Source organism: Puma concolor, chromosome D4 (genome assembly GCF_028749965.1).
Source record: "Puma concolor isolate L17-30 chromosome D4, mPumCon1.1.hap2, whole genome shotgun sequence".
NCBI classification, from domain to species: Eukaryota; Metazoa; Chordata; class Mammalia; order Carnivora; family Felidae; genus Puma; species Puma concolor.
In genome coordinates this window covers 93,286,720-93,307,669 of record NC_141679.1, presented here as the reverse complement: position 1 = coordinate 93,307,669, position 20,950 = coordinate 93,286,720, and the positions used below count along the sequence as shown (strand labels likewise).

Genomic DNA, 20,950 nt, shown 5'->3' with positions numbered 1-20,950 from the left:
GTTGTATTCAAGGTTCCTTAGTGATATGGTGCTAAGTATTGGAAAATAATAGCAAAAATGCATGGTGCCCAAGCTCTCTGACCCTCTTTCATGGTTACATGGGAGTGGACTGCCTCTTCAGTCAGTGCAGCATTGAAAAAACGCTTTTAAGTTAGCCCTGCAAGCAAGAAAATGAAATACTGTTGAAGAGCTGCCTCACTAGCTTGCCTTAAACAGACAGCCATTAATAGACAAATATTTTCATGGTCACTAAAAAAAAAAAAAAAAATCACACTGCAATGCTAGATTTCATCCAAACCAACTGCTTTAACAGTTACAGAGCTTCCCTCGCGATTCCTGTTGAAATTCTCAGTGCAATTAAAGCATGGTCAAAGGCAAGGGGCTGCTTCTCCTCCCCCGGGGCCATATCGCCCCCAATTTTGGAACCGGGAGGGGGATGCCTGCGTGCACAGTACCAGCACCACGCGGCTAGCCCTCGGCGGCTAAAGGCACCCTCGTCTTTAGGGGAATCTGAGTCTACCACGGAGAAGCAAATGAATGCTGCCCTTTCAGGGAGAGACACAAACTCTTTTTTGGTCAAGCAGGTCAAAATCTCTCTCTGAGATAATTCGCAGTGACGTGTCAGGAGCAAGGACAACGTGTTCACCTGCCTCCGACGTGAGCAATCGCTTCATTTCTCCTCAACAGGCTCAGGCCTGCTATCGTTTTGTTTATAATACAGATTTGTGACTTCGTTAGCCTGCCATTTTGCCTACGTAATGTATCGCTCTTAAAAGCGGATTAGTTCTTGCTTCATGCAGGGAGCACATCAAAGGAAAACGTTAGCATAAAAAGGACAGGAAGACGGAGCATCAGCAATCTCTAGTCAAGCAGGGTTGTGTAATTTGACCTGTTCGTTTATATCTGGGCTAGACTGCTAATTAACATGCATGTATACCTTAATTGAGGTGCGTATAATTTTTCAATTTGAACATTTTGAAGCTGACTAAAGCAGAAATGTATATATACATATTTCTACATATGTATATATAATTTTAGGGCCAACTCTGGCTTTAATGTCCAGAGTTACCCGGGGGGAGAAACACTTACCAGGAAGTGAGAAAGATGTTGGTGTCTCTCTCCTTCTTCCCTGCAAATCTACAGTGTGCCTTGTCATAGCTAAATTAGGTCAGATGTGAAAAATTGCCCTGAGTGATCCCCGCTCAGAAACGGCTCTAATCAATGAAGCTAATCCTTGGCTAATGTGATTTACCTGCAGCAGCTTGAGAATGACAACGACCAATCATGTCCCTTCCCGGCCAATCTGTGACCTGCCTCAGAAGCTCACGGGGGTCTGAAAGCCATTCCTCAGCCCGCCCCTTTCAAGGTGTCATTCGCCAAACCAGGGCGGGGACAGGCTGCCTGTCTATTTCCAAGGACAGCAGCCCCCTTGCAAAGGGCGATTCTCGCCGGGCTCCTCCCCGGGCTCCGGGTTTCTATTTCCAGAGGGAAGGGGCGAAGCCTGAAGGGAAACCAAGCCCGGTCTCGGAGGAGGAGGGACACACTTACCTTGAACTGCCTGGCCAGGTGCTGCCTGTGGCTCTCCTCCACCTGTCTGAACTTGGACTCCAGCCCCTTCATCTGGTTCTCCATCTTTTCCACGTACTGTAAGTCTCTCTGAGTCCGCCTGTCCAGGACCTCTATGGACTGAGACATGTTCTGCACCTGTCAAAAAGGCAACGGGTTCAAGGAAGGAGCCGTAGCAGGTGCCCGCCCATCGTATTTGCCTTCTAAGGCACGACCGCGACCTTTTCCACACGGCCAACACACAGGGAACCAGAAGCAGCCCACACATCATTTACTAGGTAATCACTAACACCGGGGAGTGTTATGACCGAGGACTCCCCAAACAGAGCCAATTGCTTTGGTAAACATTTCGCCTGCCACGTTCCAGAATGCTTTTTCTTGCAGCCAGGGCTGCCAATCAGGGGTTCAGGAGCTTCAGGTCCTCCCTGGTCACGGCTCCAGGCACATGGCTTTGGGTGGCTCTTTTTCTTCCCTGGGTCAGGGATTGTGTTTAAGTCTCTCTACTCTGCAGGATGAAACCAGTTAGGCAGGCACGCATAGCAAGAAAGACGAATAGTGCCTTTGGGCTGCCCCCACCCCAGGAAGAGCCTCTCTCTCCTCCTAAATCTCCCAGCCGTCCTGTTGCCGAGGCTGATGGCCGGAGCGTGGAACCAAGGAACAAGAGAGCTGTTCTCCCTGACTCTCTATCAACCCCTTTCCCCATCCTGCACACCATCCATCACGCCCCGCAGTATCACAGGTAGATGACTGCTCTGCAAACGTGTGCATTCCGAACATACAGTCAGGAATCGATCACCCAGCAAATGAATAATCACTGTTTTACATCTTTGCAGGCAGACCAGAATTGAGTCCAGCCTCAAGATGGAACTTTAATATTCAACAGGATTCCAGGGAGCTTAAAAGAAAACAGTTTCAGTGCAGCCACCTGTCAGAGCGTTTTATTTTCAGGAAAGTGGCTCGTGCTCCTGGGCACAGGCATTTGGGGCGGTGGGGAGGCAGAACGGAGCTCAGGGTTGCTGCAGCGGTGTTTGGGTCATTTTCCCTAGAGTCCAATCCGATTACGAGGGAGGACGACGCCTTTACAACCGCGAACTTTCAGCTCTGCTATTCCGCTGCCTTTGAAAACTCTCTCCCTTTTAGAAACAGAATCATTTGGGTATGACACGTAGCCGGACTTGGCCGGTGAAAAGCTGGTAGTGGTTCGGTTTCTGTGCCTCCTGTGCATCCTCCACCCCCACAAATAAAATAAAATAAAATAAAATAAAATAAAATAAAAGAGCACATCTAAAAGGCTTCTCAGTGGGAGAAAAATGGTATTACTTATTGCAGCACTTTGAAATGCCTGGAATTTTACGGTTAGTTATTTAAAAGTAACACACAAACTCAGTTTAAAAATTCACGTTTGTAAAATACAGTACGTGGCTGACTCTGACTCTCTCGGATCCTTTCTCTTTAGACGTTTCACGGGGACCTGGAACATATTTGTTCTCTTACCTTCTCTCTCCCTGCCCTCCTCGCACTGAATAACCAGCTGTCTTACCTCCTCACACTGAGTAACTACAGCACTCCCTTTGAGAAGACTCGTGAGTTTTGGTTACCTTAAAGCCCAGCCCGAGCACCACCTCCTCCGGGGAGGCTTCCAGGATGCGCCAAGCCAGGAGTGGCTGCACGCTGCTTGGAAACAGCACTACTTTGTCCGCGCCATGCCTGCAGGGCAGCAACCCACTCATCTGCTTCAACAGCCAGGGGGTGGGAGGGGGCTGGGCCTCATTCACTCCTGTAACCACAGCAGGAGGCCCACACATCATAACGTGGGGAGTGTCCCCCCAGCAGCCACAATGCTGGCAGCAGGAACACAAATGGCGCCTCCGGTCCAGACCCCTCTCCCCTCCTCTCCTGGGACATCCGATTCCCCAGGAGCAAGGGCCTCCGTGGGCAGAGCAGAAGCCACTGGGTCCGCCGGCTCCATGTCTCGATCCGCCAACAGGGGGCACACGCTGCACAACGGGCTTTTCATTTGCCAGGGAAGGAAGGCTTGTAACCAATTTTAAATAAGATCAAATTTAAGATTTAGAAAACAAAATTTAAGGATGCCAAGCTACCCAGCTGCCTTAACACAAAACGCGACTCTCCCTCTGCCTCTCCCACCTCCAGGGAGGGTGGACCCTCCTCTCTGGCGGGTCACAAAGCGGAAAGGCACAACCACTCCCAGGAGCGCAGGAAGACCCGGCCCCGGGGCCACCCACCCTCTCTCCCGCTGGATGTGTCCCTGAGAAGCAGACCTACGAGCTCAAGGTCACGCAGCTGCTAAATGACACCGACACCCCCCTCCCCCACGCTCTGCCCAGCGTGGGAGCAGGAGCTGGGAAAGCGGGGGAGGGGCAGCGACAAGCAACAGACACACCCGGCCTCCAGGGATTAGCGAACCCTAATTATTTACTGAATGTCTTCAGTGTTCCAGGCAGTGGGCTAAGCCCATCACGTCACTACTCCGTTCAAACTCTATGAAACCCCGGTTGGCGAACACTATTTCCGGTCCCACTTTCTGCATAAGGAGAGCCAGGCTCAGAGAGGTCGAGCAGACTGTCTGCCGCCACACGGCGGCCAGCCACGATTCAAGGCCTGGGCTGACTCCAAGACCCACGCTTCCAAATTCAGGGCAGGTGGCTTCCTCGAAGGGAACAGAAACAGAGCCCCCGGCCCCCCGCAGGCCTTTTCCACTCTGTGGGTTTCCAGGGGCCCTCATCCCCCCCGCCCCCGCGTCAGAACCGGGCTAGTTAGCGGTCAGGCCCTGGCGGCAGCAGGCAGTGCCCCTCCCAAGGGCTCCGGGCGTGCGCCCACGACTCCACCGCGGGAAGCCCCCCGGGTGGGTTCACGTGAAGCCAGGCCGGGGAGACACAGAACTAGACGCGAGGTGGCCGGCTGGGACCCCGGCCCCACCGACGGCACGCACGATCAGACCCGCACAGCTCGGTGCACGCTCCCCACGGCAAGAGAAGGGGGGGGCGGCGACCGGAGGGAGGCCCCACGACGAGAACGCTGAAGCCCCCTCTTTTACAACAAAAGCTGCTGCCCTCTGAAAACACGGTGCCCACCGGGGTGTAAAACAGGGCCTTAAATCGTTAAGCCGCGGCGCGGTGGCGTCCGTAGGTAGAAAAGAGGGCTCCCAGGCCGGCGCTTTACCGGCTCTGAGAGCTTTCTGGAATCCAGAAAGCACCTCCCCCAAGAGCTCGAGGTTCTTCCTCACGGGCCCCCAGCCCCGCCCCCAGCCCCGCCCCCAAGCCAGAGCACGCCCCCCCCAGCCCCGCCCCCCAGCCCGGACCCCCCCCCCCCCGCCCCCCCCAGCCCCGACGCCAGACAGGCCCCCAAGCCCGGCCCCCCAGCCCTGCCCCCAGACAGGGCCCCCCACCCCCCCGCCCCGCCCCCCTCGGCCCATCTCGGCCCCGCCCCCATCCCCGCCCCCCAGCCCGGCCTCAGCTGTCCCAGAGGCCCCTTCAAGCTCCACCTCCTGCCTCTGCAATTCTGAATAATTAAAGGCCCAATTAGGCTTTGGTCTAGTTTGGTGTTAATGAACGTTTGTGGAATCTGCTAAATGCGTTTTACATTAATTCCTTGCAAGTGATGTACTGGGTGGGCTAGAGATGAGAACAGAGACCACACTGTCCTTAAAGGGGAGCGGAAGCCACAGCCCAGCGCCGCCCAGAGCCTCGGCCTCCCTTCTTCCTCCCCATGAGCAGAGCTGGCAGTGCCCCCCGCCCCCCCCCCCCCCCCCGGAATCGCTCACCGCCCCCTTCCCTCCACACTTCGGGAAACTGAGGCCAAACTGGGACCTGGTCGTGTGAGGGGTGGTGGTTGGGCGGGGCCCAAACGAAAAGGTCCTGACCTAGCACCACAAGGCGGTCCCCCTGCCAGCGACCTGACCTGCCCCAAGACCCTCACGGCTCGGCCGGCGCCTCCCCTCGTGTCCTCAACAACGGCCAACGTACAGTTTTACTGGCGTGTGTGTGACTGTGTACGTGGGATGTCCACGGGGTATGTGTGGTGTGTGGGGGGGTGTGTAGGTGGCCCTGTGCATGGCGTGTGCGTGTGCCTGTGCGTGCTGTGTCCATGTGTGTCCGTGGGTGGTGTGTGTGCGTGCACAGCTCTGGGGGGGGGTGGCGGAGGACGCCAGGCGGGGGCGCCACTCCGCGGTTTGAGTGCCGGCCCCCCCCTCCCCCCCCAGAGCCAGCTGCTTGGCTTGGGACAGGTGGTCCACCCTCTGACTTCCATTCTTGAAACGGGGTGAAAAATCTCACCAAGTTTACATGATCCTCGTGGAGATTATCTGGAACGATGGCTTCCGAGTGTGTATTTGAGCCACACGGTGCCGTTCACAGTGGGTGCAAAGGTGAGGACCCAGTGTGATTTTGCTCCCGAAGGCCTGCTGTGGGGGGGGGGGGGGGTAGGGGGAGAGCCCCAGGGACAAAATCCAAAGGGCTGCAAGGATGCCCCCCGCGGAGCTGCTCCGCGCCAGCCCCCAGCCCCCTGGACTGCGGGTCCCCAGGAGGGACCAAGAGATGGTGGCAGCGAAAGAAAGCACCCCGCGTCCCCGCACCCCGCTCCCACGTGGCTCCTCAGGGGAGCCTGCAGCGACCGGCGGGGTCTATTCGTCTCCTCCTGGGCCATCCTTGAGGGTTTCGCACCCATCCATTCACTCAGTCACTCGTTCACAAACATTCTGAGTGTGGACGTGCCAAGAAAGAGGGAGGTCTTGAAGCAGGACAGACCCTGCAGGCTGGCCGAGCCTTGGTGCTGGTGTGGGCGTGCACACACACACACACACACACACACACACGCCCCACGCGGACTCACCTTCTCCAGCAGCTGCCTGAGCTGTTTCGTGCGGGCGTCCCGTGAACACATGGTCTGCTGGGGGGCGACCACTGTGCAGATACACCTGCCCTCGCTGTCTTGGGCAGAACTATAAACCTGCCAGCTCTCCTCGGGGTTGGTGGGCAACACCTGGAGGGGGGGGGTGGTGAGGGAGCGAGAGGGAGAGAGAGGTCAGACCGTAAGGCAGTGCAGCAGGAAAGACACCCGGGGAGGACTGTCAGAGTCCAGCCTCCAGGAAAAAAGGGCAGAAACGGTCCAAAGACGCGTTGGTTCTGACCACGGGGAGGGAAAGGGGCCCCCGAGAACAAAGGGGCGATCTCCTGTCAGGGTCCCCAGGGCCAGAAGGAAGTGAAACCGACACGACTCTTTTAATTCTTTTTTTCCAATCCAGGGGATTTTTAAATTCCAGGGATGTTTGGAGTTCTGGCATCTGACCAAATTGATAGGTTAGGAGGACGGGAGGGAAGAGGCCGCAAGCCGGCGAGGAGCCAGGGAGGAAAGCAAGTGGCTGGTTCACTCGCAGCACGTAATTCAGAAAGATCTCCTCCCCACAAGGCACGCAGGGGTGGCTGGCGCAGCCTCGCTCCGCCGTCCCTGACGCGAAGGGATGTGGCACCCGCGGCAGAACCCAGGATCCAGCCGCCCGTCAGCCCAGAGCCGCAACGCCCCGAGCCCCGACCGTCCCCGGCACCCCGGCAGAGGCCGCCGGAGGAAGCGCCAGGCTTCCGACCCGGCTGCCACGCGCGGTCCTTCAGTGGATGTCACCAAGTTTCTGGCGGCATGGCGTTCACACCCAGCCTCGGTCCCGGGGTATGCCCAAGGACCCACCAAGGAACCGGAGCCGTGTGTGGCCGGTGTCACCTTGCCGCCCGGCTCGGGGTCCCGAGCGCCAGGGGCACAGGGTGGACGCTGCTGTGGGAAAACACTCCCTGAGCACAGACCCTCCTCGGCAGCCTGCACTGGCGCCTCAGGTCACCTCCCTGCTATTTTTAGCCCGGCGGAGGAGAACCTATAGTAGTCGATACATTTGTTTCATTCATTGCCAACCCCAGAGGCTTAGGACCCAGACCCGGAGCAAAGTCATTATGAGAGCACTGGAAGCACTTGAAATGGCACGTGAACGTGACAAGGGTCTCAGGAGGGGCTCACACGGAGACCTGTGCCCAGGGCAGCACAAACCAGGTGGGAGAGGAGCCTCCTGCCCGCCCCCCTTCATTCCCCACCAGGAGGGGCCCGCCTGGGGTCCTTCCTTCCTCCGTTCCCCTCCGCTCAGGGCTGCTTCCCGCTCGGCCTGCCTCCCAGTGGCTCCAGCCAACATCCGACTCAGGCCTGCCCACAGGCGCCCGGCCACTTGCCCCCTCCCCCCCCCCCACCCAAGGCCTTGATGAGGGAGGAAAAGCCACCTGGGAGGCAAGGCAGAGGGGACAGGAGGGGCCAGCTCCACAGGCAGTGCCCCCCAGGGCCACTGCACCCTCCCTGGCCACCACGGCCGGGACCGTCAGGGACCTGGCTTGGGGACTCACAGCCGCCAGCTCCCCCAACGGCCGCTGGCCCACTCAGGCAGTCCGTCTGGCTTTGACAAAGTAGGGCGGGCTCCGCTCGAGCCCTGGCTGGACCAGCCCTGACAGGGTGGAGCACCGCGTCCCCACCCCTTACTTGCTGAGTGACCTTGGACAAGTCCCCAAGTCCCCTGACTCAGTTTCCTGACCTTGTCCGCGAGGGACTTAATACTAGTTGATGCGGACTCCAGGCCTCCGAGTCCCTGAGGCCCCCTGCCCCAAGAGGAAACCCCGGCAAAGGAAGGAGGCGCGCCCCTGGGGGACCGGGGCGGGGTGCCGGCCGGCGGGGCAAGCGCGGGGGAGAGCCGCCGCCGGGGACCCCTGCCCGTGCCCTTGGCCCCGCGCCCCCGCGCCCCCGCTCGGCGCCGCCCAGCCAGGGGTCGGGGTCGGAGGGAGCGGGCGGCAGGGCCCGCGGGGTGGCGGCGGGGACTTACGCCGGTGCTGCGGTCGAGCGTCCCGCCGCTGGCCGCCGAGAGCTTGGTGGTGTTGAGGCCCACCAGCGAGGGCAGCGTCTGGGACATCCAGTTGGTGATCATGGCCATGGTGCTCAGCACAACCCCGATCTTGAGCAGCGGCACCGACATCGCGCCTCGAGTCGCCTCCTGCGCCCGCGCGCGCCGGCGCCGGCTCCGCGCCCCCGGGCAGCCTTCAGGCGGCGGGCACCGCGGCGGGCAGGGGCGCCCGGCCGAGTCCCCGCGCCCCTTCGGCCCGCCGCCGCCGCCCGCCCGCCGCCGCCGCCGCCCCGCGCGCCCCGGCCATGGCTGCGCCGCCCCGGGCGCCGGGGACGGTGGCCGCTGCCCGCTGCCCGCTGCCCGGTGTCCGCGGTGCCGCCGCCCCTCCGCGCTCCGCGCCTCGCCGCCGGCTCGGGCTCCGGCTCCGGCTCGGGCTCTGAGCGCCGCGCGGGCTGCGCGCGGGGGCCGCGGCCGGGAGGCGGGGACACGGCCGGGCGGCGGCCGACGCAATCTGCCCAGGAAATGGGTGGATTTTTCCTCTCCGCTCCGGCTCCCCGCCGCCCCCTGGCTGCTGGCAGCGAGGCCTGCAAACCCCAGTCGCCAAGGGGTTGAGATGGGTGTTCAAGGAGGAGAGCCGACCACCGCCCCCAAGTCCTAAAATCGCGGCGGCCTTAGCGTCCAGACTGGTGGCGCGCTGCTCCCTCCCGGCGGCCTGACGGACTGAGCGAGGCCTGGGCACCCCTTTGGGACCCCCGCTGGCCACCGCATCGCGCTCTCAGCCCTCGCCCTCGCTGCCCTGGAACTACTTGGGGGGTGGAGGCTCCAAGCTCCCCGCCAACCCTGCTGCCCCGCACTGGAGCCCAGCCAGGAAGGGGTCTCCAGCCCCAGCGCGGGGAGGAGAGGGGCGAGGAAAAGGGTGGAAAGGGGAAGGCTTTCTGGAATCCCCCGGGATGGGGGGATGGGGGGTGGGGGGTGGGGCAGGTGCTCTAAGGCCTCTGGGAGGAAAGGAGCCTCCTGGCAGATGCAGCACCCACCAGTGTGGGCCCCTGGGTTGGGGTGGGAGGGGTCCGAGGGCAGGGCAGGAGCTGCCTTTAGGTTTGGGCTCAGGCATCTGGGCAGGAGAGCTGAAGGTGCCCCGCCCATGAGGAGTGTGGAGCTGGGCGGGGCCTTGGGGTGTGTGGTTGGGGGCAAGAGACGAGCCCCAGTCCTGGGGCCCAAGTGGAGGGTCAGGGCAGCCTGGCCTAAGTCCCCAGCCCTCCGCGGCATCACGGCAGGACACGCGCACGTCTCCGAGGCACGGGGCTGACTGGGTCGAACACCTGAACGCGGCTTTAGCATTTGCAGGAGCCTTTAGGGGATGAAGGGTCCGTCCGTCCTCAGTCCCTCCCACTAAGGGTCCGGGAAGTTTGGGAAGCATCCCCCAGGTCACTCACCACACTCTTTTCTGCCCGGGTGAAAATAAATCTCCCTTCCTGAACCGGGATTGGAAGGATCCGGCCTTCCCGGGGGCCACCGAAGATGCACACCACCTTCCCAGGGCGTCTGTCTCTGTTCCATGCCCTTCGGGAGAGGGGACGATGACAGCCAGGATGGTCCTGGCCCGAGTGTCGGGTGTCCGGTGTGAGACCCCACGAAGGGTTTCCTGATTTGTTTTCCCCAGAGGCACCAGGGAGTGCAGGTGGCCGGTTCCAACCGTTGGGGAAGGGCGCCACCTCCCAGTGTGAGTCGGTACTGCAGGCTCCGCGGCCAGCCCGCCCGCCCGTGCAGGTCACACCAGGCCACACATTCACGCGACTACCGGAGCTCAGCCTCCTTCCCCTGCCAGCACGTGACCAGCAGATTCAGGGCCGCGAGCCACGCTGCCCAGATCACTCGCGCTCAAATCCCACTGCGGGCAGTGGCCGCTCCCTTGGCGGAAAGAATCTCCAGTCGAGCCCAACCCAGTCTACAGAACTCTCGGGCCGTGCATCTAGAAGCGGCAAGGGCTTGGATACAGCCTGCCGTGCAGCCCGGGACAGGAGCGACACCAACACGGGAGCCGATTCCTGGACACTCGCCGTGGCCGGGCACCGAGCGTGAATGAAAACTCTCTTATTATTAGTGGCCAACACGCCGCTGCCAGAGAGAGGCGTCTCGGACGAGCCGCTCAGCACGGAGAACGCAGACTCAGGGCAGGCGGCCTGGGTTTGAGCCCTGGCTCTGCCACCAGCTGTGAGGGGTTGGGCCTGCTGTGCCTCAGTTTGCCCATCTGGGAAACGGGCCCGCTAACAGTAATAGTGACCTCTCTCTCCGGGGTACCGTGAAGACAGAGCGAGTTAGTGCGGGAGCGGGTTTGGCGCCCGGTAACGGTGCATTTCCCGGTTACCCCGCTTGGCAGGAGACAGCACGCACTCGGGAGGCCCCTCCGCTGAGTGACCAGGGCTCAAGTGCATGGCAGGGCTGGGACTCGTGCCCCCGGGGACCCCTGCCGCCCCTTGTGACAGCTGCTGCTGTTGATAAGGACGCAGAAGTGCTCAGAAGGTATTGCTGGACACGAAAGTAATCCCCCCCGACCAGAGCCCCATTTGAGGAGGATGAGGGTCCAGATGGGCAGATAGAATTAAAAAAAGGAAACAAAGGAAGTTTGAAGGGCACCACGTCCGTCGGGCTCCTCAACTGAGAAACCCAAGACCAGGTAGTTTGCGACGACGGGGCCGACGCTGCTCCGGGGAACTCGGGAGGCAGGAGGACCCCGGGCCCCACGAGCTGCTTCGGCTCCACCCGCCCGGGACCCCCTCCGACCCTCGACCCTCCTCGACCCTCCGCGCACGGGCACTGGGGGCCGGCCTGGGGACGTGAGCCCTGCAGCCATACTGGGGAGCTGGGAGCGTTTGTGGCGTCCCCTGAGGCGTGGCTGGGAGGCCGTCTTTGTAAACATCGGGCTCTGGGTGACTCCCACGGGGTTTGCCAACGGTGGACGGTGCCTCGGTACTGCTACAGCTGCCTGGGAGCCGAGCCGACCCTGGAGGTCAGAGAATTTGAGCAGGACTTGGGGCGACAGCTGGCTCGCACCCAGCCTGACGCCTGTCAGTCCCTCCTCACCACCTCTGCATCCCTTTCTGTGTTTATAAAGGCGCAAACAGAGGCACCATTCACATCCCTCCCTCCCAGAGGGCGTGTGTAGACAGAACAGGGGTGTGTGGTGGGTATAGCCCTGCTCCTGACCCACAGTGAGCCTGCACCCCTGCCGCGATGCCCTGCACCCCTGCTGCCCTGTCCTGCACCACTGAGGCCCTGCCCTGCCCTACACCCCATGCCCTGCCCTACAGCCCTGTTGCCCTGCACCCCTATGCCCTACCCTGCACCCCTTCCACCCTGCCCTGCCTCCCTGCCCTGCACCCCTGCTGCCACGCCCAGCACCCCTGCCGCCCTGCCCTTTCCTACACCCTTATGCCCTGCCCTGCACCATTGCCACCTTGTCCTGCACCCCTGCGACCCTGCCCTGCACCCCTATGCCCTGCCCTGTACCCCTATGCCCTGTCCTGCACCCCTTCCACCCTGCCCTGCACCCCTGCCGCCCTGCCCTGCACCCCTATGCCCTTCCCTGCACTGCTGCTCTGACAAGCTGGACGTTGGAGGTAAGTCACTTCTGACTCCTCTAATCCCAAACCAAAGTCCTCTCCAGGGACTGGAATCCATGAGTCAGTAGGAGAGACTCTTGCTTTTAATGCATTTGAAAGAGTCATCCGAGAAGCCTTGAGCAAGTGTAATTTGATTTAGGAGGCCACACAGTATTTCCGAAAGCAAACTGTGCATTGTTGAAGAGTGAGGCATTTGGATTAAAGGATCCGTGGTGTCGGCCAACCCCAAATGTTCCTGAGGAGGAACTTAAATCCCAATTTCCACACGGCTTCCCTGGAAGCAAGGGCTCACTTGTGCTCACCACTCTCAATAGCCACCGTAACACTAACTGAGCAGGTGCTGTGCCCCAGACGCCCTCACGCCAGCTGCATCATGTCCCTTGATCCTCGCGGCCGCCCATGGGCGATGCTCTTGCTGCGTCAGGCTCGGGAAGACGGCAAGACCTTCAAGGTCATGTGGGGAGCCGGCCGTTCCCAGGACCAAGCTCAAAAACGTGGCACACCTCTGCCTGTCAGACGTCACGGGGTCCGTCTGCTCCGGCCGCTATGACAAAACACTGCCGACTGGCAGCTTATGACGGCAGGCATTTGCCGCTCGTGGTATGGTCCAGCCCTGGGAGGTCCTGCCTCCCGGCTTGTGGCCCGCGAGGAGGCACGACGTCGGAGCATCTCCGTTCTACAGACAGAGCACAAGTCCCCAGAGTAGGGACTCGCTCAGGTCTGGGCCTTGGCAAAGGGACAGCCCCAAAGAGCAAAGTTTGGATGCCCTTTTGCTGTGGAAAAGCATGTGCATTTTCCCAGGGCGCCTGGGTGGCTCAGTTACATGGTGGACTCCTGGTTTTGGCTCAGGTCAAGATCTCACGGTTCGTGGGATCGAGCCCCCGTGTCGGGCTCTGCAGAGCGAGGAGCCTGCTTGGGATTCTGTTTCCCTCTGTCTCTCTCTCTCTGCCCTTCCCCAGCTGGCACTTACTCTAGCTCAAAATAAATAAACTTTAAAAAAAAAAATTTTTTTTTTTTTTTAATGTTTATTTATTCTCGAGAAACAGAGACAGAGCATGAGCAGGGGAGGGGCAGAGAGAGAGGGAGACACCGAATCGGAAGCGGGCTCCAGGCTCAGAGCTGTCGGCACAGAGCCCGACGCGGGGCTCGAACTCACCGGCCGTGAGATCATGACCTGAGCCAAAGTCGGACGCTCAACCGACTGAGCCCCCCAGGCGCCCCAATAGATAAAGTTTTTTGAAGAAGCATGCATATTTTTCTGAAGCTATCCGCACAAAGCCGGGGTGGAGGAGAGAGGGAGGGCAGACGGAAATGGGAGAGGGTTAGGGGGGCCGGGTGGGGCTACTCTGCTCCCTCACCCTGTGTGTGCCCTTTCCATCACTCTCCTGCTGGGGAAGAACATTTCTGCAACAGCGAAAGGTCTGGTCTGGAGCCGGGCACTTTGGGAAGTTTGTTAGCCCGGCTGCAGAGCAGAGAGCTGACCCATCCTGCTGCAAAGCCTCCTCCCGGGTCCCTTCCTTCCGCCGTCCTTGCAAGTGGGCTCGAGGTCCTGCGGAGCTGGGACTCATGGTGTCTATTCCAACCCCCCGGGGAAAGAGCAGCCACTTCCCCATGGGACAGTGCTCTGTGACCCGCAGCTGTCACCAGGGCCGCTTCTTCCCTCAGCCACGACGCCCCCTTCTAGCCCTCAGTCCCGATTCTTTGTCCTTCAGAGAGCTGACCGTTTGTGGCCCCTCCCCGCGGCCCCCCACACCCTCTGCTCCTCGTCTGGAAAGTTCCATCTGCTTTCATAAACGTTGCCTCAGACTGGCTTTTGCATCCAGACCGGGAGGCCACGGCCACGTGTCCTCTCACTTGCCCAGCGGAAATGGGGTCCGCTTCTGGGAGTGGCGCTTTGGAGACCCTGGACGGGACGGCCCTGCGGGCAGGTCGCCCTCTGAGCTGAGCTCGTGGGTTTTGGGGGCCCCGCAGACATTACTGCTTCCTTTCGCCCATTAAGGGAAGTCACCCTAACTGACTGAGGAGAGCAGGCTGGTTTCTGCTGAGTTTAAGTCATTGATCCGGACACGGGTTCACGGATTCCAACATGGCTCAGAAGGCCAGGTCTGCAGGACCAGGGTGCTGCCCGATGCCCCTCCCTCCCAGAGCACACGCTCCGCCCCCGGCCCCGCCTCCAACAGATTAGGACTCTGCCTGATGGGGGGGGGGGGGGCCTCCGCCTCAGAAACCTTCCCAGCCAGCTCTACCAAAGGGAGGTGTCGTGTCTGGAGAAATCGAGTACCTGGATGCCACGTCCGGCTCGCTCGCTCGCGCCTGACTCTGCCCCTAGGCAGGGAACGGGAACTTTCCTGCACCTGGCGGGGCTGGCGCTTCGGGACTCACGTCTGAGAGCCGCGCATGGTTTCTGAAAGCCTGCCTCTGTTTCTTCTCCGGGACCTTGTTCGCTGTCAGATTTAGCACCGACACCCTGCGGTGCTGAGTCCGCTACTGATAATGTTTATAAATATACCTCGGCTTCCTGTCCGACCCTCAGACACCCAAACCATCACTGAGAGCCAGAGGGAGTAACTTCGTGTCCTTCCGGAACCACCCATGAGAGCCATTTTGCACACTAGAGGAGTCACTGCCGTGAAGTCCAAGCTCCCGGAGGGCGTCGCGCCCGCTCCCTAAACCCCTAAACCCGCAGGACCTGAGCGAGATGCTCTCTGTGAGCGCCACGCCCCGCGCATCTGAATGGGGATGGAGCCAGGAGATGCGCCTCGGTGAGGCCACCCACTCTCCTCCTGGCCGCCAGAGTGTAGGTGTCGTTAAACCGCGCGCAAGGAGCACACAGGCCAAACCCCTGTGGCCAGGATCAGAGCAAGCGGGTTGGAAAGCTCGCGTCTTCCAACACCGCCCGAGAGCTAAGACGGCAGCTTCACCCCAGTCACCTGGCAGGTGTCCCAGGACGGAACCTGGGCACAGAGGAAGGGGGAGCTGCGTTTGCCAGAAGACCCCGAGAGGGGCCTGGTCCCTCCTCCCCAGCGCTGTCTGAATCACGCCCAGAGCCGCACGGAGCTGAGTGTGTGTGTGTGTGTGTGTGTGTGTGTGTCCCTGCCCGCTTCCTGGGCTCAGCCGTCAAGCAGACGTAGAGCTCCCTCCCGGACCCCCATTTTGTCCCTGACAGTGTGCACTCTCCAACGCCCGGCGGGTGGACATGGGGACTTGTTCGAGGCCACCCGCCCTTCGCGGTGGGAAGGGCTCCGCAAGGTCAGGGTCATGCCAGACGCTCCCGTGCCCTGCTGCCCCCCCCTTCTAAAAGCCGAGCTGGCAGGTGGGAGCAGGCAGCACACGGGGCCCCGCCGCGGGAGACGCAGGAGACGACGGGCTGCCCAGGGGCGCTCCACGAAGCTCGGGGGTCTGGCGCGTCGGCCCCAGGCGCCTCCCTGTTGGCTGCTCTGTGGCACCGAGCCTCCCCTCCGCGGTTCATGTGTTCACTCCGTCTTAACAGAAACACGAGCTCGGGTGTCTCAGGCGTCAGACGGACCTGGGAGCACACGGAGGGGTCTGTCACTTACACACTGGGCCGCCAGACGGGCTGCGTCATCTCCCCCAGCCTCGGTTTCCTAACTCTGAGGGTGGGGATACGGCACGGGCTGCTGGCCTTGCCGCCTCCTGCTCCAGGCGACGCTCCTGGCGGGCAGCATGGCGCAGGAACCCCCTTTGCTGGTGTCAGCCCCTGTTCCTCGTGTGTGTGGGGGGGGGGTCGCCCGAGAGGTGAAGGGACGGGTGTTTTCGGGTCCCACCTGCTGCCCCCTCCCTCAGCCCCAGTGGGAGCCGCACTGGCCAGCGGAAGTGGCCCTGCCGTGGCAAGGACCCTCAGGCTGCCAGCTTCGGGGTACGCAGGGCGTCCTCGGTGCTTTTTTCCACCGCCGAAAATCGGTTCCTGTCCCTGTCAGCCCGGCTCACGGTTGCCATATGCGTCTAATTCAGTTTAGCTTGTAATTAGTTTTGTATTACTTTACACGGTGATGTTAATACTGATTACAGGGCCTGATAACTTTAGTAATAAATACAACCCAAGGCAGAAAATTACCTTTCTTTTTATCGGGGAAGGCTGAAGTCAGCGCGGGGAGGGGCACATTGCTTTCGGACTTGAAGCAGCCGTCAGCGAGGACGATCTACAACTTGATGCCCCCCCACCCCCCGGGTGTCACAGCGCCCTCCTGCCCAGAAGGCGGCCACTTGGGAATCCGGAGGGCTCCTCTCCGGTGGCCTACCAACCCGCCGGCCGCCTTACATGCCGTGTGTCGTGAACTGACCGGTTTGGGACGAGACCCCAGTGCTCCCGAACGCCCACCCCGCCTCCGCTCGCACTCCAGCGTCCAGGGCACCCATGGGGGGGTCCAGGTGAGTGGGGTCATCGGCCCAAGGTTAGTCTAGAGCAGGCCACACAACGGGGCTGTTGCAGCCTAGTTACATCGGCTCAGGGAGCGGGCTGGGTTTTCTACAGCGGGACCGGCGGGATCTCAGGAGGAGAGGACGGATTTGAAGTGATGGGTCCCGGTGGGATTCTGGGGGCTAACCCCCACGCCAGCTGCTCTGGGACACCCGCCCTGTCCGTCCACAGCACCCCCACCCCTCCCCAAAGGGGGCCGGGGTTTGCTCTCATCTGGGCTCCGGCTCCCGGCCCGGCCGTGCCAGCCACAGCGACAGCAGGCCACAAGGGCACTCTGCTCATTGTTCAGGGCCGGAAGGCCGTCACGGGTGTGCGCGTGGGGGGCTCACGTCCTTAAGAAAGGCCAAGCCCGGCCTGGGGCTCGCGGTAACAACAGAAACTCTGCGTCTCTGTTGCAACAAATCCCATTCCTCCACACACCCTCCCTCCTGCCTTGGCCGGCCTCCGTGTAGCCCCTCCGCCCCCCTCCCCGCCTGCTCACGGCCAGACGCTCGCGCAGCCTCAGGACCGAGGCCGCCACCTTCCCCGACACTCAGCCCCGCTCCGACCCCAGAGCCCTGGGCCCACACGGTCTCCTGCCCCTTGCAAAGCCTCGGGTCCCACAAAGCCTGTCGGCCCAGACGCCAGACCACAGGGCCTGGACGCGTCCGCACCCTGAGCCCAGGTCTGACTGCGCTAAACCCGACCAGCTGGCGTCCGAGAACAGCACGAGACGGGGAGGGCGAGTTAGCGGCCGAGCAGGACAGGGTCTGTGTGAGGCCACCTCTTCCAGAGTCATCCGGTTACGAAAAGGCGGACGTGCAGGCTGAGAGGTTAAGAGCTTCCCTCAAGGTCACCTCGGTGGCGCCTGGTGGGATTGGGATACGAGCGCGGGCAGCTGGGGTCAAGGTCGTTGCTACAGAGCCCCCACTCATTTCACACCTTCATCTGCAGGCAGCATGCTTCTATCGGTGGACCAGGTAGGCCTGGAGCCCAGGAGGCCCCACAGCCTGACTCCCCCAAGAGGGAGGGGGCGACTCCCCCAAGAGGGAGGGGGCGGCTCCCCCGTGCCCCGCTGGGACACTCCCAAAATCCTTCCCAGGAAGCACGAAGCACCAGCCTTTCTTTGGAAATCACGGAATAAGGCCAAGAAAGGCCTGTCTGTCTGAGGACAAGCTTCACCTGGACCCACCGGCCTGGCACGTAGTAGGCCGTCCGTCACCGGTTGGCATTCGGTGGCGCGGCTCATCATCCGCGAGCTGTCGGGAAAACAGGTGGCTCGGCCACGCGCTCCTCTCCCCCGCCCGGCCGCGAGCACCCTTCGAGCAGCGCGGGTACCAGCCCCACGTTCCTGACTCGCTCCCGCTTCAACGCGGGCTGCTAACCCGCGAACGCAGTGGCCCCGGAGCCCTGTGGGCACGTCCCTGGAAAGGCCTCGAAGGGGGGTGTGTGTGGCCATGGGGGCCACTTACAGAAAGTGGGAGAGAAACGGAGGCGGGGTGTGGGGGGGGAGACAGACACCCTCTGTTTGCTTATCTCAGCCACTGACGAGTGCACTTGGCTTTGCTCATGACACCTGGCTGCCTAGGGCTGGGTTACTTTGGGATCAAGAGAGCAAGACTTCGGAGCGTGGTTGTGCTAGTAGCTCTCAGACTGACCGCGGCCCAGCCCTGGCCCACACCTGCTCCCCACTCCACTCCCCACCTCACAGGTTACTGGTGGCCACTCTCTGACCCTTCACAGGCTGGGAACAACCGTGAGTGAGCTTACCTGGTTGAGCCTTTGTTCTAAGATCCCGCCGGGATACGGGAAGATGGGCCTCCCACAGGGGACTCTCCAACCTCCCAGGGAGGGAGGGGCCAGGCCTCCTGGCTGCACCGAGGGACACAGTCCCCTGAGACATCCCACAGCTCAGCCTCAGAAAACATCAGCCCCCCTGGCTGGCCCAGGGGAGGGCGTGGTCGTGGGGCGCTGGCCTGGGTCCTGAAGGGGACCCGGAAGCAGGAGGAGGAGGAGGCAGGTGTGCGTGCACAGGGCTTGGCTGACACCCCCCGGGGGCCGGAACCAGCAGCGTGGCCGGGCAGACGCCTTCGCCACCGAGACAGAGCTTCCAGCTGAAGTCGGACCGAAAGTTTCTTCCAAGAACAGGGGATCTTTACACAGACCTGAGGAGGAGACCTCTCGAGGAAAAGCCTGTGTGGTCTGGGAATGGAGACTCGGGGTGCCTGGAAGCGAGGAGGCCGTTAAGGCTCGGAGGGCGCTGGGGGCGGCCACGTCCAGGGCCACGGACAACCAGCATTCTCTCTCCCAAAATGTCTAAATAAGGCACACGCTACTCACTACCTGCCTGGCTGCCCACGTGTGCTCCCGTCTGTGGAGTGTAATTGTGTGAGTGTGCACGTGCGTGCGCGTGTGCAACTGTCCATGCTACGCCAGCCTGGCCTCGGCCAGGCTCTCCCCACCGCCGAGGAAACTTGTCTCCCAGAGACCACGAGGCACCTCTCTAGGGGACCTGACCGCCCGATGGCACCGGGGCAGGGGTCTCTGAGGGCGGCTGGGACAGGACCCTCGCGACGCTGGGGTGGGAGCTGTGTCTCCCGGGCAGAGCCAGGGAGCCGGCACGGGCTTCAAGGCAGAACAAGGGAAGACTGTTCCAGAGCCTTCTCTTCTGTGATCCTCCTCTTGCCCTCTCTTCTCTCTTTGTTTCCTCTTTTCTCCTGAGATGGAGGGAGGCGGAGGGAGGGAGGGAGGGTCAGGGGCCGCTGGGGGCTTGCGGCAAGGTGCTGGCGGCCCCGTCCGCCCCCTGGACCCACAGCTCCAAAGGGCCAGTGTCTCCAGCTCCGAGCGTGGCACGGTGGCACCATCGAAAGGGCATTTTAATGTCACCCCCGAGCAGCCTGGCTCCCGAAGCTGGCAGCGTCTTCCCAGCACCCCGCTGCCAAGGAGACACCCCCATTCCAGCGCTCCCAGACAGCCCTCTCCTCCTCCCAGACCTGCCAGCTCCGAAACGGATTTTTAAGATGGAGAATACCAGCCAGAGACAGGCTTTCTATTGATACGTTGCTCGGGGGGGGGGGGGGGGGCAAGCGAGCCCGCTTCAAACGCCCAGCGGTCCCCACACGCGCACACGGCCCTCGCTTGGCACTCACGCTTCACGCCGCGCATGTGGCCACAACCCCCCAAGCCTCCACACTGAGTGCACAATGCGCCCAGCCCTGCTCCCGCGGAGGCACAATTGCCGCCCCCTGCTCGGGGGAGCCCCAAGGGCAGCATTACACCCAAAGGCAGAGACACAGGAGGCTCCAGAGTAGGGGGGTGGGGGTGGGGGGTGGGACTCAGAGCTTCGGCTGGAAATGCCAGGAGCTCGGACACCCTGCTCTGTCTCCCCCGCCCAGGGTGCCACCATGCCGCCCTCTGAACTTCTCAGGGCGGTGGGAGGCTGGGGGTCCTAGGCGACAGGGGCACCCCTCGCCCCGCGGAGCTGGGCCGGCGCTGGGGGTTCCGCGGGTGGGGGCGCACGGCGGCGGTCTCCGTCGGCCTGCACCCCTCCCTCCCAGCCGGGTGCGCGGCGCTCCGGCCCCCTCCCCACCCGGGCGCGGAGCTGGGAGCCGCTCCCCGACTTGGCCGGCCCCGCGCTGGGCGCGGACGCCGCGCTCCCTCGCTCGCAAGGAGGAAAATGGCGTTGGACGCACGTACTTGAGTGAGTTCGGTGCCCATCAGGACGAGGAAGAGGAGGCTGAGGAGCTTCCGGGCCGGTTGCATGTCTGGCTGCCACCGCCGCCGTCCTGGCATATGCAGGAGCCCCGGTGCTGGCGCCGGCGCTGCGTGGACGCGGACGCGGACGCGCTCCCGGCTCTGCTGGCCCCGCGCCTTCAGCACCCGGAGCCTCCGCTCTGCATGGCGAGCGCGTCCTGCGCGCTGTCCCCGCTGTCCCTGGGCGGGCGGGGCGCGGCCCTCCGCGGCCCCTCCTCCCGCGCTCCCCCCCACCCCCCCTCCCCGCACGGGCGCGCCTGGGCGGGGGGTGCCAAAAGTTTGCGAGGAAGGCGGCCGGGTGGCGCAGAGGGACCCGCGCGCCACGCTCGCGCGCGGGAGTGGGGAGGGCGGCGGCGGCGGCGGGGAAGCAGGCTGGGACAGGATGTGACATCAAAAAGGCGGGGGAAATTTAACTCGGACAGAAGAGTCCATCCTGGCTGGCGGCAGCTGCGGGAGGCCCCGGACCCCCTGGGGTTGGGATGGGAAAGGCAGAGTGGGGGTGGGGGGCCTGGCCGCTGGGGGAGGATCTGCAGGCGGGCTTCACATCTCCGGGAGGGACAGAGATGGCAGCTGAACATGCCCTTGGGGGTCACCTTTTAATGAGACAGAGCAACGCTCAGACCCAGGAAGGATGTCCCGGGGGCGGGAGTGCCGGTTGGGGACAGAGCCTGCAAGCAGGGCGACCGGGGCTCAGGCCTGTCGTCCCGGGGT

At 62.2% G+C, this 20,950-nt stretch overlaps 1 protein-coding gene across 2 annotated transcripts in view; it reads right to left on the bottom strand.

Moving 5' to 3' along the window:
- Nucleotides 1–20,421, bottom strand: part of OLFM1 (olfactomedin 1) — a 36,869-nt gene extending 16,448 nt beyond the window's left edge. Inside the window, exons 1-3 of one of the 2 annotated variants that reach the window (XM_086684459.1) lie at nucleotides 20,183–20,421; nucleotides 6,418–6,567; nucleotides 1,549–1,704 (exon numbers count right to left, since the gene is read on the bottom strand). In XM_086684459.1, the coding sequence (XP_086540585.1) occupies nucleotides 1,549–1,704; nucleotides 6,418–6,567; nucleotides 20,183–20,278 (402 nt within the window). In that variant the 5' untranslated portion in view covers nucleotides 20,279–20,421. Of the gene's footprint in view, nucleotides 1–1,548; nucleotides 1,705–6,417; nucleotides 6,568–8,431; nucleotides 8,658–20,182 lie in introns of those variants that run through there. The other variant, XM_086684458.1, reaches the window with a different exon arrangement.
- Between the last annotated feature and the right edge of the window lie 529 nt (nucleotides 20,422–20,950).